At 45.8% G+C, this 12,122-nt stretch overlaps 1 protein-coding gene across 3 annotated transcripts in view; it reads right to left on the bottom strand.

Moving 5' to 3' along the window:
• The window catches only part of USP3 (ubiquitin specific peptidase 3), a 290,965-nt gene that overhangs the window by 113,360 nt on the left and 165,483 nt on the right, over positions 1-12,122 (bottom strand). For all 3 annotated transcript variants that reach the window (XM_085643678.1, XM_085643679.1, XM_085643680.1), the window contains one exon: positions 3,208-3,314. In XM_085643678.1, coding sequence (XP_085499804.1) covers positions 3,208-3,314 — 107 coding nt within the window. The remainder of the gene's footprint in view (positions 1-3,207; positions 3,315-12,122) is intronic.

Here is a 12,122-nt window from a genome sequence, read left to right as displayed (position 1 = left end):
GGATTCAGATCATCCCTTTCAGGGCCCTAGTTCTATTGCACCAGTAGTCAGTCTCTGGCATGGCTCTGCGTTCCTGGCATGGAATACTCGTGTATAGAACTGACGTCAGCGTGCGTGGGCGCGTCTAAGTTGCTCCGACGACGTCATCTCGGCAACTAGGACGCCAGTGGTGTACGCGGAGCCGCACGACTATGCCTACCGACGCGCAAGAGTACTGCTGACAAAAACTTTCTGGATCCAGTCTGACGCCTGGGGATATTCTAAAGTAAGGAATCTATCACTAACGAATGTCTCTTCCAAATATATCGTTACACAAGTAAGTAACTTGTGCATTATCACTACATATTGGAAGATTTGGCTTATAAATCGAGAACCATCAAGATGAGACTTTAACTTTCTCATCCTGTTTCGAGGTTCACTAGAGCTTACCGAGACTGAAAAAAAATCAGTCAGGTTTATGTTCAGAAGCAAATCATAGAAAGCAACCTACAGCGCTTTATTAACTCTATTCTAGCACTTGCATGTATCCAGTGGTGAGCAGAGCAAATTCCAGATGTTGAGCATCTTAAGTTCATGAAAAGCCGTTGAACAGTATGACATCTAATGACAGGAAAAGGCTTCCACATAACGTTTCAAAATCTGGTGCGATCTGTTTAGTCAATGTAAAATGTCTGGATGTCGGTATTTTTATTTTTCCACTTTGGTCAGTTTGTAGACACACTATTTTTCAGTTGGAGGTTTTCAATATCTAACTGGCTTGACTGCAATTAACATTCAGTAACATTAATAATCAATTAATGTATTTTTTCACCGTTTCCCTACTCTAAATCATGTACAGGGATTACTAGTACTACAGGTATTACTGGTATTGCAACTACTTGAATTGGAATGCTTGAATTAATCTCAGCCACTGGCAATCGCTTGGGGCTGCATTCCAGTCTATTGTTTTTCACCTACCATGCCACTCTAGTTGAAGTCCCCCCTTATGCAAATCAGTACGAACCCTGTTGCTAATGGGAACAGTATGTCCCAAACTGCCACCTAAGGCACCTTCTGTGTCTAATTGCCAGGGGAGGACCCCTCCGAAGGGATCACAAGCAACCCCAGTCGGTTTTGCTCTACTTGGGGCTCAGCAGTAGGGTGTAGCTTGAGTCCCATAGCACAGTGAGCAAGGGACCCACGTCTAGGCATACCTGTCACGGGGTATCAACTGCAACAACAACGAGGTGATGGATGGAATGCTGTTGCCCATCCCTGCACAGAACCCAGAGATGCCCTCAGGCTAACGACTGGCCAATCATTTGGATCTCATACAGTCTGGGGAGCATTCATCTTTGTTTCGCACCACAGTAGGTGTAATGTGGGACATGCCCACAACATGGTGCTTATTCTAGAGTTAAGGTCTATAAGCTTAGCCTGGAATTTTGATAATACTGTTGTTTTATTTCATGCTTTACACACGCTTCCTTGAACGTGTATTCTGTCATGTATTTCTCAGCAAAATGACAATAAAACAAAGTGGATGGAATTCTGTGCCACTGGAACCAAGCTGCGCTCAACTGAGAGGCCTCAATGAGGGTGACACTAGTCTTGGGTTTCTTACTTTCCAGTTTGGAGAGGACTTGACCTAGCAGTTTAGGCTGGACTGTTTCTATTGGAGATAGGGTTAAGACTGATTTGCATATGGCAGAACCTAATTTGACGTGGCATGGTAGGCAAAACAATTCTGGGCTAGAATGCCCCCCCCTCCCTCCCCCCCCAGAGTAATTACCTGTGGGTGAACTTGTTTCGATGCCCCTTCAAAACAGATATGGAACCTAGATATTCTCACATTGTAATTCCTAGTGTAAAATATGAAAAGCCACATGAAACCTGACTCACGTGGGGTTAAAGTATAAAGACCATCGAAAGGTAAAGTGAAAACCCTATAACGGAGTCATACTCCCAGTAAACAACGTCTTTGAATAAAGCTTCCCTTTAAATTTACATTCCTACTGTAGGAGTTCTAGGACATGGACAGCATCTTACATTTATTTCTAGTTTTACTATACATCTTTGTAATTATTTGTTTCTCCTGTTTGGATTGTACCCATAGAAGCACAGGGTCAAGACTGATTTGCATATAGCTGGGTCTGAACTGAGGTGGTGAAGTGAGCTAGAGAACGATGATGGATTCGACCCAGATCTGTTACTGGGGGTGAGTGTCTGAAAAGTTTCAGCGCTGCGTCCATCACCTCCTTGTGTTTGCATTATTTGTTTCTTCTACAGAAAAACATTTACCTGTGTCTGGCACCAGTTTAGCGATTTTAATAGTCCACTGAAGGCGGGTCTTGGTTTTTGTGGTCCTATTGTTTAACTAGACCCGACCAAGCATTTTTGCAAAATTCTATTTTGAGTCCGACACGTCTGGCTGAGAATGATTGCCAGGCCCAAGTTAAGAATTTATTTTCACACAGCCTTGCAATACATGATACTGTACAGGATGGTGACTAGTAAGCACAAACTGAACATAGCGTATTCGAAAAAGGACTAATTAATGGTTTAGATAGACTCAATACAGTTCTTGAAGAGTAATGTAATCTAAACTAACTTATTTCAGTATTTTTTGAAAATTCAGTGAATTGTATCAATGAGTTGACTCAAGTTTATTAAGCCGTTTAAAGATGCTCCACGAACTTAAAATATGGGGAGCATAACAAAAGCGTCTCGCACACAATCAGCAGCCCCAAACTACTCCAAACAGACAACTCCTACTCACCACGGAGAGGCTAACAAAGTAAATCAATACATACAGGATTTCAATACTTTTTACCTTATGTAAAAAAAAAAAAGACACATTTTCAAATTTGTTTTTCTCCGCTATGTGAATAAAAACCTATTTAGTATCTTGTCTGGTTAAGTTACTGGGGGGATTATCGGGGGGTTAAAAGTGGGTTACGGGGGGTTGGAAGTGTTTAACCATGTTGGATGCTCTTACGATTAGCATATTGCCACAAAACTATCATTTCAGTTCACTTCTTAGTTTACATCCAATCTTTTCTGGCACCTGAAATTTTGGACATCCATCAAAACGTCTGTTGCAGTTCATTCTCACACCACTTGTAGACAAGGATCCACTTAAACTTAAATTCAACTGCACATCTTCAATCCAGTGAAATGACAATATTATTGAGAACTTTAGATGCCCTACAAACCTAAATCACTTACCTAGAAATGGGTCAAATTTCCTAGATTCTGTTCCACAAATTAAGCAGTTCACCTCATTTTGGAGAATTCCTCCAAATATCGACGTGACCACTGTGGAAGCTCCATTTCTACACAAGTAAAAACAGAAAGGAAAGTGTTTGCTTGCCTTACTGTGAAACTGCAGTCAATTCAATGAATCATTAAGTTACACTAGGAGAAGAATAAAAAAAAAATTGCCATGCTTCAGCTAAATCACAGGTATTACTCTGACGTTTTTCTTCATCGTTAGCGCTCTTATTCCATTAAGAGGAGTGCAATTATGCAAATCTATAAAGCCAAAAGGAGCAGTTTAGGTTAAACGTCTAGGCCATGTGCTCCTACTGCATGAGAAAACATGGGACACCAGATACACTTTCATTGCACCTCTTCAAGGACGTCTAGATCGAGTATTGAAAAGTGAGCATGTGGTCAATGTCTGTACATAGCCACTCCATATAAGACACTCAAGCCTCCAGCAACCTACCTGCACGGCCAATTAACTTTGCTCCTACAAAACATTTAATGTAAAAATATTACAGAATGCTATTTCATCAATGTGTGAATACTTTCCCATCCCAATTAATCATAACGTGGCAGTGTGGAATTGCTAGGTTGAATAAATGCAATCTCCCTATTTTAACCTATGTTGAGTCATGATTATTTTTGGTTCCTTGTCCTAAGTGGTTGGTGCCATAAGTTAGGAAGTGCAATGTTTTGGTTTTGCAAAGAAACAACGTTTTCATACATGAAGCATCATATCATCATTACTGGCCTTCCCCCAAACCCCAAAAATATATAGTCAACCCGTAAAAGAGTTTAGGACACTCCATATTGTCACCTACAAAATCAGTGTATTGCACCCAAAACATTTATCCTAGGACAAGAAACTAATTATCAGTTCGGAGGAGTTTGGTGGAAAATGTAATAGACATTCTAAAAATACTGTTGAAAGTTACACAGATAATTAGTAGCATACATTGATTAGCAATCCTGGAAGGGGGTGGGTGGGTAGAGATAGGAAGCGGAGTACTTCCAGAGAAGCCGGAGTATAGATTGTACTGCTGGTTTGCAAGAGAATGTCATATGAGGATAGTTGGTTCAGTGCAACATTAACCTTTATGTATGAGGGTGATGTATGGGGGATAGTCGATATCTGGAGTGAAACAAAAAATATTCAAAAGATGTCACAGTATGTCAATAGAGCATACCAGAGTTTGAGGTTGGAAAAAAGGCCAGTTAGGCATAGTTTTAAGATTTCAACCAAAATGTAAAGTTTCAACAAGGTTTAACCCAGCTTCCAAGAAACCGGGATGAAAGTCTTTTAAGTACTTAAGGGTAGCAGGCGAGTAGATGAGGAAATAATTTGGGCATGGTAGAGAACATGCTAATTCCATCTGGTGTTTTTAGTTGTCAGACAGACTTACACAAAACATGCCCGATTGGAATGCATCATAGATTAAAATTGTGTTGTAAGATTCTTTGCTAAAATGCTTGCACAGAACTTGCAATATTTACCAACTAGAAGATCTGAACAAAGTCTGAGATCATTGTGTGATCTTGGCTAGGTTCAGGATTACCATGGTAGTAGCTTCTTTGAAGGAATCACTCAAGTTGAATTCACTTATTCATGGTGAAATCACAATGCTTTTTAATTAGGGCAATGTGGTTCTCTCGCAAAATAAAGGTATTGTAGATCAGTTGGGCCACATGTTTTTTCTTGTACGTAATGGTTTATGTGAGTAATCCACTTTTAGAATTAAATCTCTTTTTTATTGGCAAAGCAAATAGAGTAGGCAATACATAGTATGTTGCCTACAACCCTGGTGGGCCGGCCGCGAACACAAATCCGGTGTGTCAAACACACAAAGCATTCTATTGGCTCATACAATTAGATAATGGTTACACAGCATGTCGCCTACAACCCATCGTGGGCTGGCCGCATCTGAGTAGGGAAGCCTAGGTCTGACTAGGTGACCATATACATGCCAATTAACGAATAAAACCAGGTTCCGTGTCTGGTTAACACCTGTGAGGTACCATCTAACACGCATAACTGCTAGGACAGTCAAATTAAAGATTTCAAACCCAAAACAAGAAGAAAATTTCCCCCCAAATTAGAGACAAAAAACACAAAACCCCACTACTTCTGTGTGAGGTTTAGAGGTGATATTTAAGATTTGTGATCTTTGCATATTTACCCGGAAGCCAGAGGACATCCCGAACTCCTGGAGTTCAGCTAGAATGGCCGGGAGGGCAGTCAAGGGCTGGGTGATTGAGAAGATGACATCATCAGCAAAGAGGCTGACCAAATGTTGATCTGCACCACAAGGGATGCCCCTAGCATTAGGGGTGTCGCTTAGCCTCTGCGCCTAGGGCTCCATATATAGAGCAAAGAGACCTGACGAGAGTGGACAGCCTTCCCTCATGCCCCGACCTATAGGAAAGCCGCTTGATCTGACGTCGTTCACTCGGACGGCTGCACTGGGGGAGCTATAGATGCTCAAAATCAAACTCCTAAATCCCATACCCATACCAAAAAGTTTGAAAGTTGTGAATAGATAGGGACAGTGCAACCTATCAAATGTTTTTTCCGCATCCACCGCCAGTAACAGGGCTTCTTCCCAGGATCGATGTACTTTGTCCATCAAGTGACATATGCGTTTAGTGTTGTCCCCACACTGACACCCAGAAATGAACCCTGCCTGGTCTGGGTCAATGAGAACGGGCATCAAGGGATTGAAACACTGGGCTAGGACGCTGGAAAACAATTTTGCATCAATGTTCAGAAGCAAAATCGGACGGTATGAGCTACACTGCTCAGGGTCTTTCCCAGGCTTCAGGATGACTGAGATCGAGGCTTGAAGCATCGATTCTGTGAGTGTGCCCATTTCGACAGAGGAACTGAATAGGCGTGTGAGTATGGGAGCTAGTTCCAAACAGAAAGTTTTATAGAAAGCCGCACTGAACCCGTCCTGGCCTGGTGCCTTCAGGGGCTTCAGACGAGCAATCGTAGGGATCATTTCTTCGATACGAATGGGCTGGTCTAGGGCTTCAACTTCCACCGAGGACAGGGGGGTAATCGCAGCAGAGGCTAAGTAAGCTTCGGAATCCGACAAGTTTGGGGAATCGCGTGTGTACAGCTCGGCATAATAGGCCTGGAATGTATCCGGTATACTATTCACTTCAGTCACTTCCGCTCAGGAGGCCTTCTGGACCGATTTAACAGCTTGTGCTAATTGCTTACTGCGAAGGCGATGCACAAGCACACAACCTCTTTTGTTAGTCCCTACATAAAATGTATGTTTTACGCGTACCATCGTTCGGCTCTATCTAGATTAAGGCGTTTATGTTGTAGATGTTCTCTCTCGAGTTGCCTGCAGATCTGAGAAGCCCCGATGCGTTTATGAACAGATTCCCTCACCATTGTCTCCAACTCCCTCTTCTTAGCTTTCTTCATCTTATTTTCGTGCATTGCTTTTGCTATAACAGCCCCGCAGGCCACCAGCTTTAAGGCCTCCCAGGTCGAAGACAGTGCAGTGGACCCAGTGTCATTAAGTGATAGGTAATCTTGTATAGTGTTTTTAAGCGCAGCAACCGTTGTCTGGTAATGAAGCATTGTCACTTGGAGGCACCACAAAAGGGCCTGTGTAGAGGTGGGAGAAGTGCGTAGGGTTAGCGTTATGTGTGCGTGATCCAAAAGCAAGCAAACCTCGATGGTGGAAGCGAGCACACACTCCCAGGCAAACGGGGAGACAAGGAAGCGATCTAACCGAGCATATGTTTTATGGGCCACGGTGTAGAAGGTGTAGTTCTGATCACCAGGATGTTGGGAGCGCCACACATCTAGCTTCCCGCATTCTTTCAGCCATTCATGTTCCCCCACTGAGAGAGCTCCTGTGTTACCGGATCACAGGCCTGAATGGTCCTGCTCAGTGTCCATCACTATGTTTAGGTCCCCACCCACCACCAATGCTGCATCGGGGTATGGTGCACACTGGCTAGGGCTTCTGTTAGAAAGGACTCTTGCTGCTCGTCTGGGGCATAAATAGATGCCACAGTGAAATGGAAGGTACCCATCTGCACCCGTAGGGACAGGAGGCGGCCTTTAATTTACGCAATAGCATCCAGGACAGTACCAGAGTAGTGTTTGGAAAGGAGAATAGCCACTCCCCATTTCTTTCCCCTCCCATAGGACCAGAATAGTTGTGGGAACCTCTTAGTGTGCATTCTGTGTGTATCTTTTGAGAGTAGGTGTGTCTCCTGAAGCATACATATGTCACCCTGCGCATGCTCCAGCAAAGAAAGCACCGCCGATCTCTTGATAGGATTGTTGAGGCCTCGAGCATTGGGGCTGATTATCTCAGTCTCCAGGGTCATAAGGAGATGAGCAAGGCTTAATGGACTGAGCAAGTGTAAACCTGGTCCTATGTGTGGTGCTAGAGATATATAGTAGGAAGTAAATTCTCCCAGAGATTCGTATGAGTTGGGGGTATAGTGCAGTTGGCTCGTTGGAAGGGGTCCCCCAACAAAACAATATAAACCCCAACAATGCAACAAAACAAAGTCAAATATTAATGCATGTGAAATAGGCAGAGTCCATCACAGTAGGAGGGCCAGTACATAGGGGGTGTAAATCAAGGTGGTGAGAGCTATTCAATAGCATTGAGAGTCGATGCCCCCTCCCCCACCAGGCATAAATCACCAATCCACCATAAATTCCAGGAAATACCTCAGGTGGGAGGGTCAGCGTCTTCTCCTCCCGTGCCAGAGCGGGAGCGCAGCACAGCCGACCTTTCTTTAACAATCGTATCCAGGTCAGGGTGGAGGCATTCAAATCTGGATCCCAGTCGCAGTCCTTGGCGGCCCCTAAATGAGGTCCTGTCCTCCGCAGAGGATCGCTGGGGTGCATGTTCACGGAGGTCCAGGTTGAGGATCTTACAAGTTTCAGCCAGGGAGCATAACTGGTGGATTTTGCCTTTGTGGCGGAAAATAAGACGAAAGGTGTGGCCCCATGAGTAGGCAATGTGCGCTGAACGCAGATGATTGGTTACAGGCCAAAAGTCCTTTCTCTTCTGTAGGGTGCTTGCTCCGTGCTCCTGGAAGAGTTGCGCAGCATGGTCCCAGAGTTGTAGTGTTTGAGCAACTCTGGCTGCCTTGAGTATTGCTTCTTTTACTTTAAAGTTTTGTACACAGTCCAAAATATCTACAGGAGGGTGATTGGGCTGGCGGGGAGGGCCCACGCGTAAACACAGATCTATTTTGACTACATTCTCAGCTGTGGAGCCCAGGACAAAGCTAAACAGGGCCTGAACATATCCCTCAAGGTCCGATCCCTCTGCGCTCGTAGAGACTGCACGGATGTGGATATTGTACCTCCTCGACCTATTCTCCAGGTATTCTGCGTGGGCCTACATATCAAGTTGTTGGTCCTGTAGTGGAATGACTTCCTGTTGGAGGGCTATGATTTCTTCATCTCTGGCAACAGAGCTCTCCTCAAGGGCCACTACTCTCTCACCAACGGTGCAGACGTCTCGACGCACTTCTCTAAGTTCCATCTGCAGGTTCGTCTTTAAAGCCAATAGGTCTTCTCGTAGGGAGGCGAACAAAGCCTCCAGGAATTCACGAGTTACAGGACTTTCAGCTCCCTCTCCTCTGCCTGCCGGTTTTGGCTCCCCCAGAAGCCCTTTGTCACCTTGGGGTTCCACAGCGGTCTTCGGGAGCAGATCGCGTGCTAAGCGATCCTTCTTCGCCTTGGCCGATGCCATGTTTGCACGCCCAGTGTTCCACAGGTAAATGGACAGCGTCAGGCACGTTAATGGTCAATAAACAGATGGGAGGGCCGTTGCAACGGGTGTGGGCGCTGCACAAGCCGGTTCCGTACGAGCGCTGTCTCAGGCCTACGAGCGTTCCTCTAGGTCTAGTATGCACCAGGCTGCATCAGGCTTTCGTCCAGCCCAGTATGTGTCTTTAAAGCCAATAGGTCTTCTCGTAGGGAGGCGAACAAAGCCTCCAGGAATTCACGAGTTACAGGACTTTCAGCTCCCTCTCCTCTGCCTGCCGGTTTTGGCTCCCCCAGAAGCCCTTTGTCACCTTGGGGTTCCACAGCGGTCTTCGGGAGCAGATCGCGTGCTAAGCGATCCTTCTTCGCCTTGGCCGATGCCATGTTTGCACGCCCAGTGTTCCACAGGTAAATGGACAGCGTCAGGCACGTTAATGGTCAATAAACAGATGGGAGGGCCGTTGCAACGGGTGTGGGCGCTGCACAAGCCGGTTCCGTACGAGCGCTGTCTCAGGCCTACGAGCGTTCCTCTAGGTCTAGTATGCACCAGGCTGCATCAGGCTTTCGTCCAGCCCAGTATGTGTCCTCTCGCTGTCTCGGTTAGGGAGAGGACAGGCATAGGGTCGATGTGCGTCTGAGGGGTGGGGTAAATTGTAATTTTTTTTTAGCTTATCTAGTTATTCTCTACTATTGCCTTACAATGTTCCCTTTTTACCTAGTTACCTCTCCCATTACAGTGATGTGCTCTGATATCTCTTGGGGTCTTGTTTGCGCTATACAAACCTTTTTAAATAAATAAATAAATACTGACCCCGGTTTGATTGAGTTGGTCGGAGGACTATGTAGTGGGCACTCCCCAGGGGTGAACAGCGGGGCCCAGAGCAGACCAGCAGAGACTCATCAATGGTCAGCGCTAACTAGAACTTCAGTCCGGAAGGCTTCTGTAAGGGTGCAGCTCCTCTTCAAAGCTATGGTACCATGGACGTGGCCCGGAGGCCTCCTATGGCAGGGGGGTCAGTTGTAGTTAATAGTGCACGCCTATCCCACTGCGCCAGTGTCTGCTTCACTGCCAGGCCTACTGCTTCGGTCGGTATTCTGTCACGGGGGCAGGCAGCTTGTGGGCTCTGCCCCTTCCGGCCCACACTATTTCTTCATTAGATAATGGGGCCCAGGCGGGCCTTGGGCTACAGTCAATGCTAGAGGGGGAAGGGGTGACTGTGGGGAGTCTTCTGCTGAGGGCCAGGCCTAAGTAGGTCACTTTGCAGGCATCTTCTAGTTAGGGGGTGCATCCCGCGTATTGCTGTGACCTCACGCCTCGGAGGCCACCACGCCAAGGCCCGCAGGCCTCCGCAGTTGGGGACTAACTGCCACCTGTTCCGCCGACCGCACACCAGCTTATGCCAGGGCTCTTCCCCGCCCCCTCCTCACCTCGAATTCTGACTTGATGCCCTTTGGGGGCATCTCTTCCTGTGTGCAGGCGGGTGCCAATACCACAGTAGGGCCTGCTGCCCGGTCTGTTTGGACCACGCGGGTCCGGCCAAATGGGCTGATGGACATTCCTGGCCCACCTGTCGACCCCTCCTCTCCAGGAATGTCTCTATTCACGATTGCAGGGGAGGATCTCAGTGGAGTTCGTTCGGGGCCTCCGTTACGGGCCTTAACACTTCTCCGCCGCGTAGCCGGCGGCCGGCCAGATCCCGGACCCTCAATCCACGCGCCTCCGCCCGTATCACTAGCTTGGTCTGCGCGATGTCCCAGGCGGCGCCAGCTCCTGGCTTGAAGACGCGTGTCAGCGAGGCCTAGGACCTCGGCTCGCTGTGCCCGACCGAACACCAACCGCCAAGCCAGGCCCGGGCTCCGATCACACACATCGGAGGGGGCCATACTCCGCTCTCATGGCGCCCAGGGTCAACGCTGATGCCCTGCTATGGGAAGGGGACGGGGGTGACGGAGTCCTCTGGGGCCAAAGTTAGGGTGGATCGGGTGCTTTTAATGATGCTGTGCGCCTGGCGACGCCCCTGTAACCTACTTTTAAGTTCTTTAATGGTACTGTCAGTTAGATTGTGGATGAGCACGCCTGTGTAGGTGGTTTGCCACAGTTTCACCCGAGACATCAAACAGAACAGCATAAACTGATAGACTTCCTGGGTAATGCTGGGTAATTACCTCTTCACCCTCTTATTGATGGCCGACATTTGTCTTCCCTTGGTTAATTCACATGTGACTAGCTCATAATGTTCCAAATTTGATTTTTCTTCTAAATCCTGGAGCATTTACTCTGGATGTAAATTAGTCTACCATTTCTTTTAGGAGAGAGAGAGCGAGAGATTCAAATCTGAAATTTTATATAAGGAACAGATTTATTCATTTTTTAAAAGAGAGAACATCTACCTGCTCATGTGCTATTAAAACTGTGGTTATGGAGTCTGCACCTATTATATACATCTTACGGGGAGAACATAAAATAACTAGCAATAACTGATTACAGATGGTCTTTGATAGAAAAAAGTTGATGGCGCTGTTGCAGAAAATAAGCAACATGCTTCAGAGAGAGAGTCACCAAACTAGACTCTCACCAAGGACACTAAAACAGTAATCAACTATCAGAGGTCATGACATTTATTTTCTTAAGGATTTCTAAAGTGCCTTATATTTCTAAGTCAGAAACTCAAAAAGCTCATTGTTGTAAAAGGAAGACTTTCTATAAAGAAAAACATGGAACCAAAATGAAGAACCATTTTACTTCTAGAGTTTACGGATTTCATGGAGGGCCTCTAAAAGCTAATGTCAAGAAGAGATTATCTTGGTTATGAAACAAAATATTAAAATCTGAAAATGTGGTTAAGACTACAGCAGTCAGCAGAAATGTTTGATTTATGACCTGCATCGAAAAACAAACACTCTTATGGGCTCATTCCCCATTGTCGTTTCAAGGTCACACAAAAAAAAGTCCATCAGCTGAAGTCAAGAGATATATACTTCAAGGTATATCTGTAAATAAACATAACTGTCAATAGGCTTGTTGGTGTTAGACTCAGTTTTTCTAGTTACAATATGTTGATTAATTAATGGTTAAAACTATTACGTTGCTTTCATTTCCAACTAATTTTTTCTTTTC

Source organism: Triturus cristatus, chromosome 3_1, assembly GCF_964204655.1.
Source record: "Triturus cristatus chromosome 3_1, aTriCri1.1, whole genome shotgun sequence".
Classification (NCBI taxonomy): Eukaryota; Metazoa; Chordata; class Amphibia; order Caudata; family Salamandridae; genus Triturus; species Triturus cristatus.
Note: the sequence above shows the minus strand (reverse complement) of the source record. Positions and strands in the feature narration are given on the sequence as shown.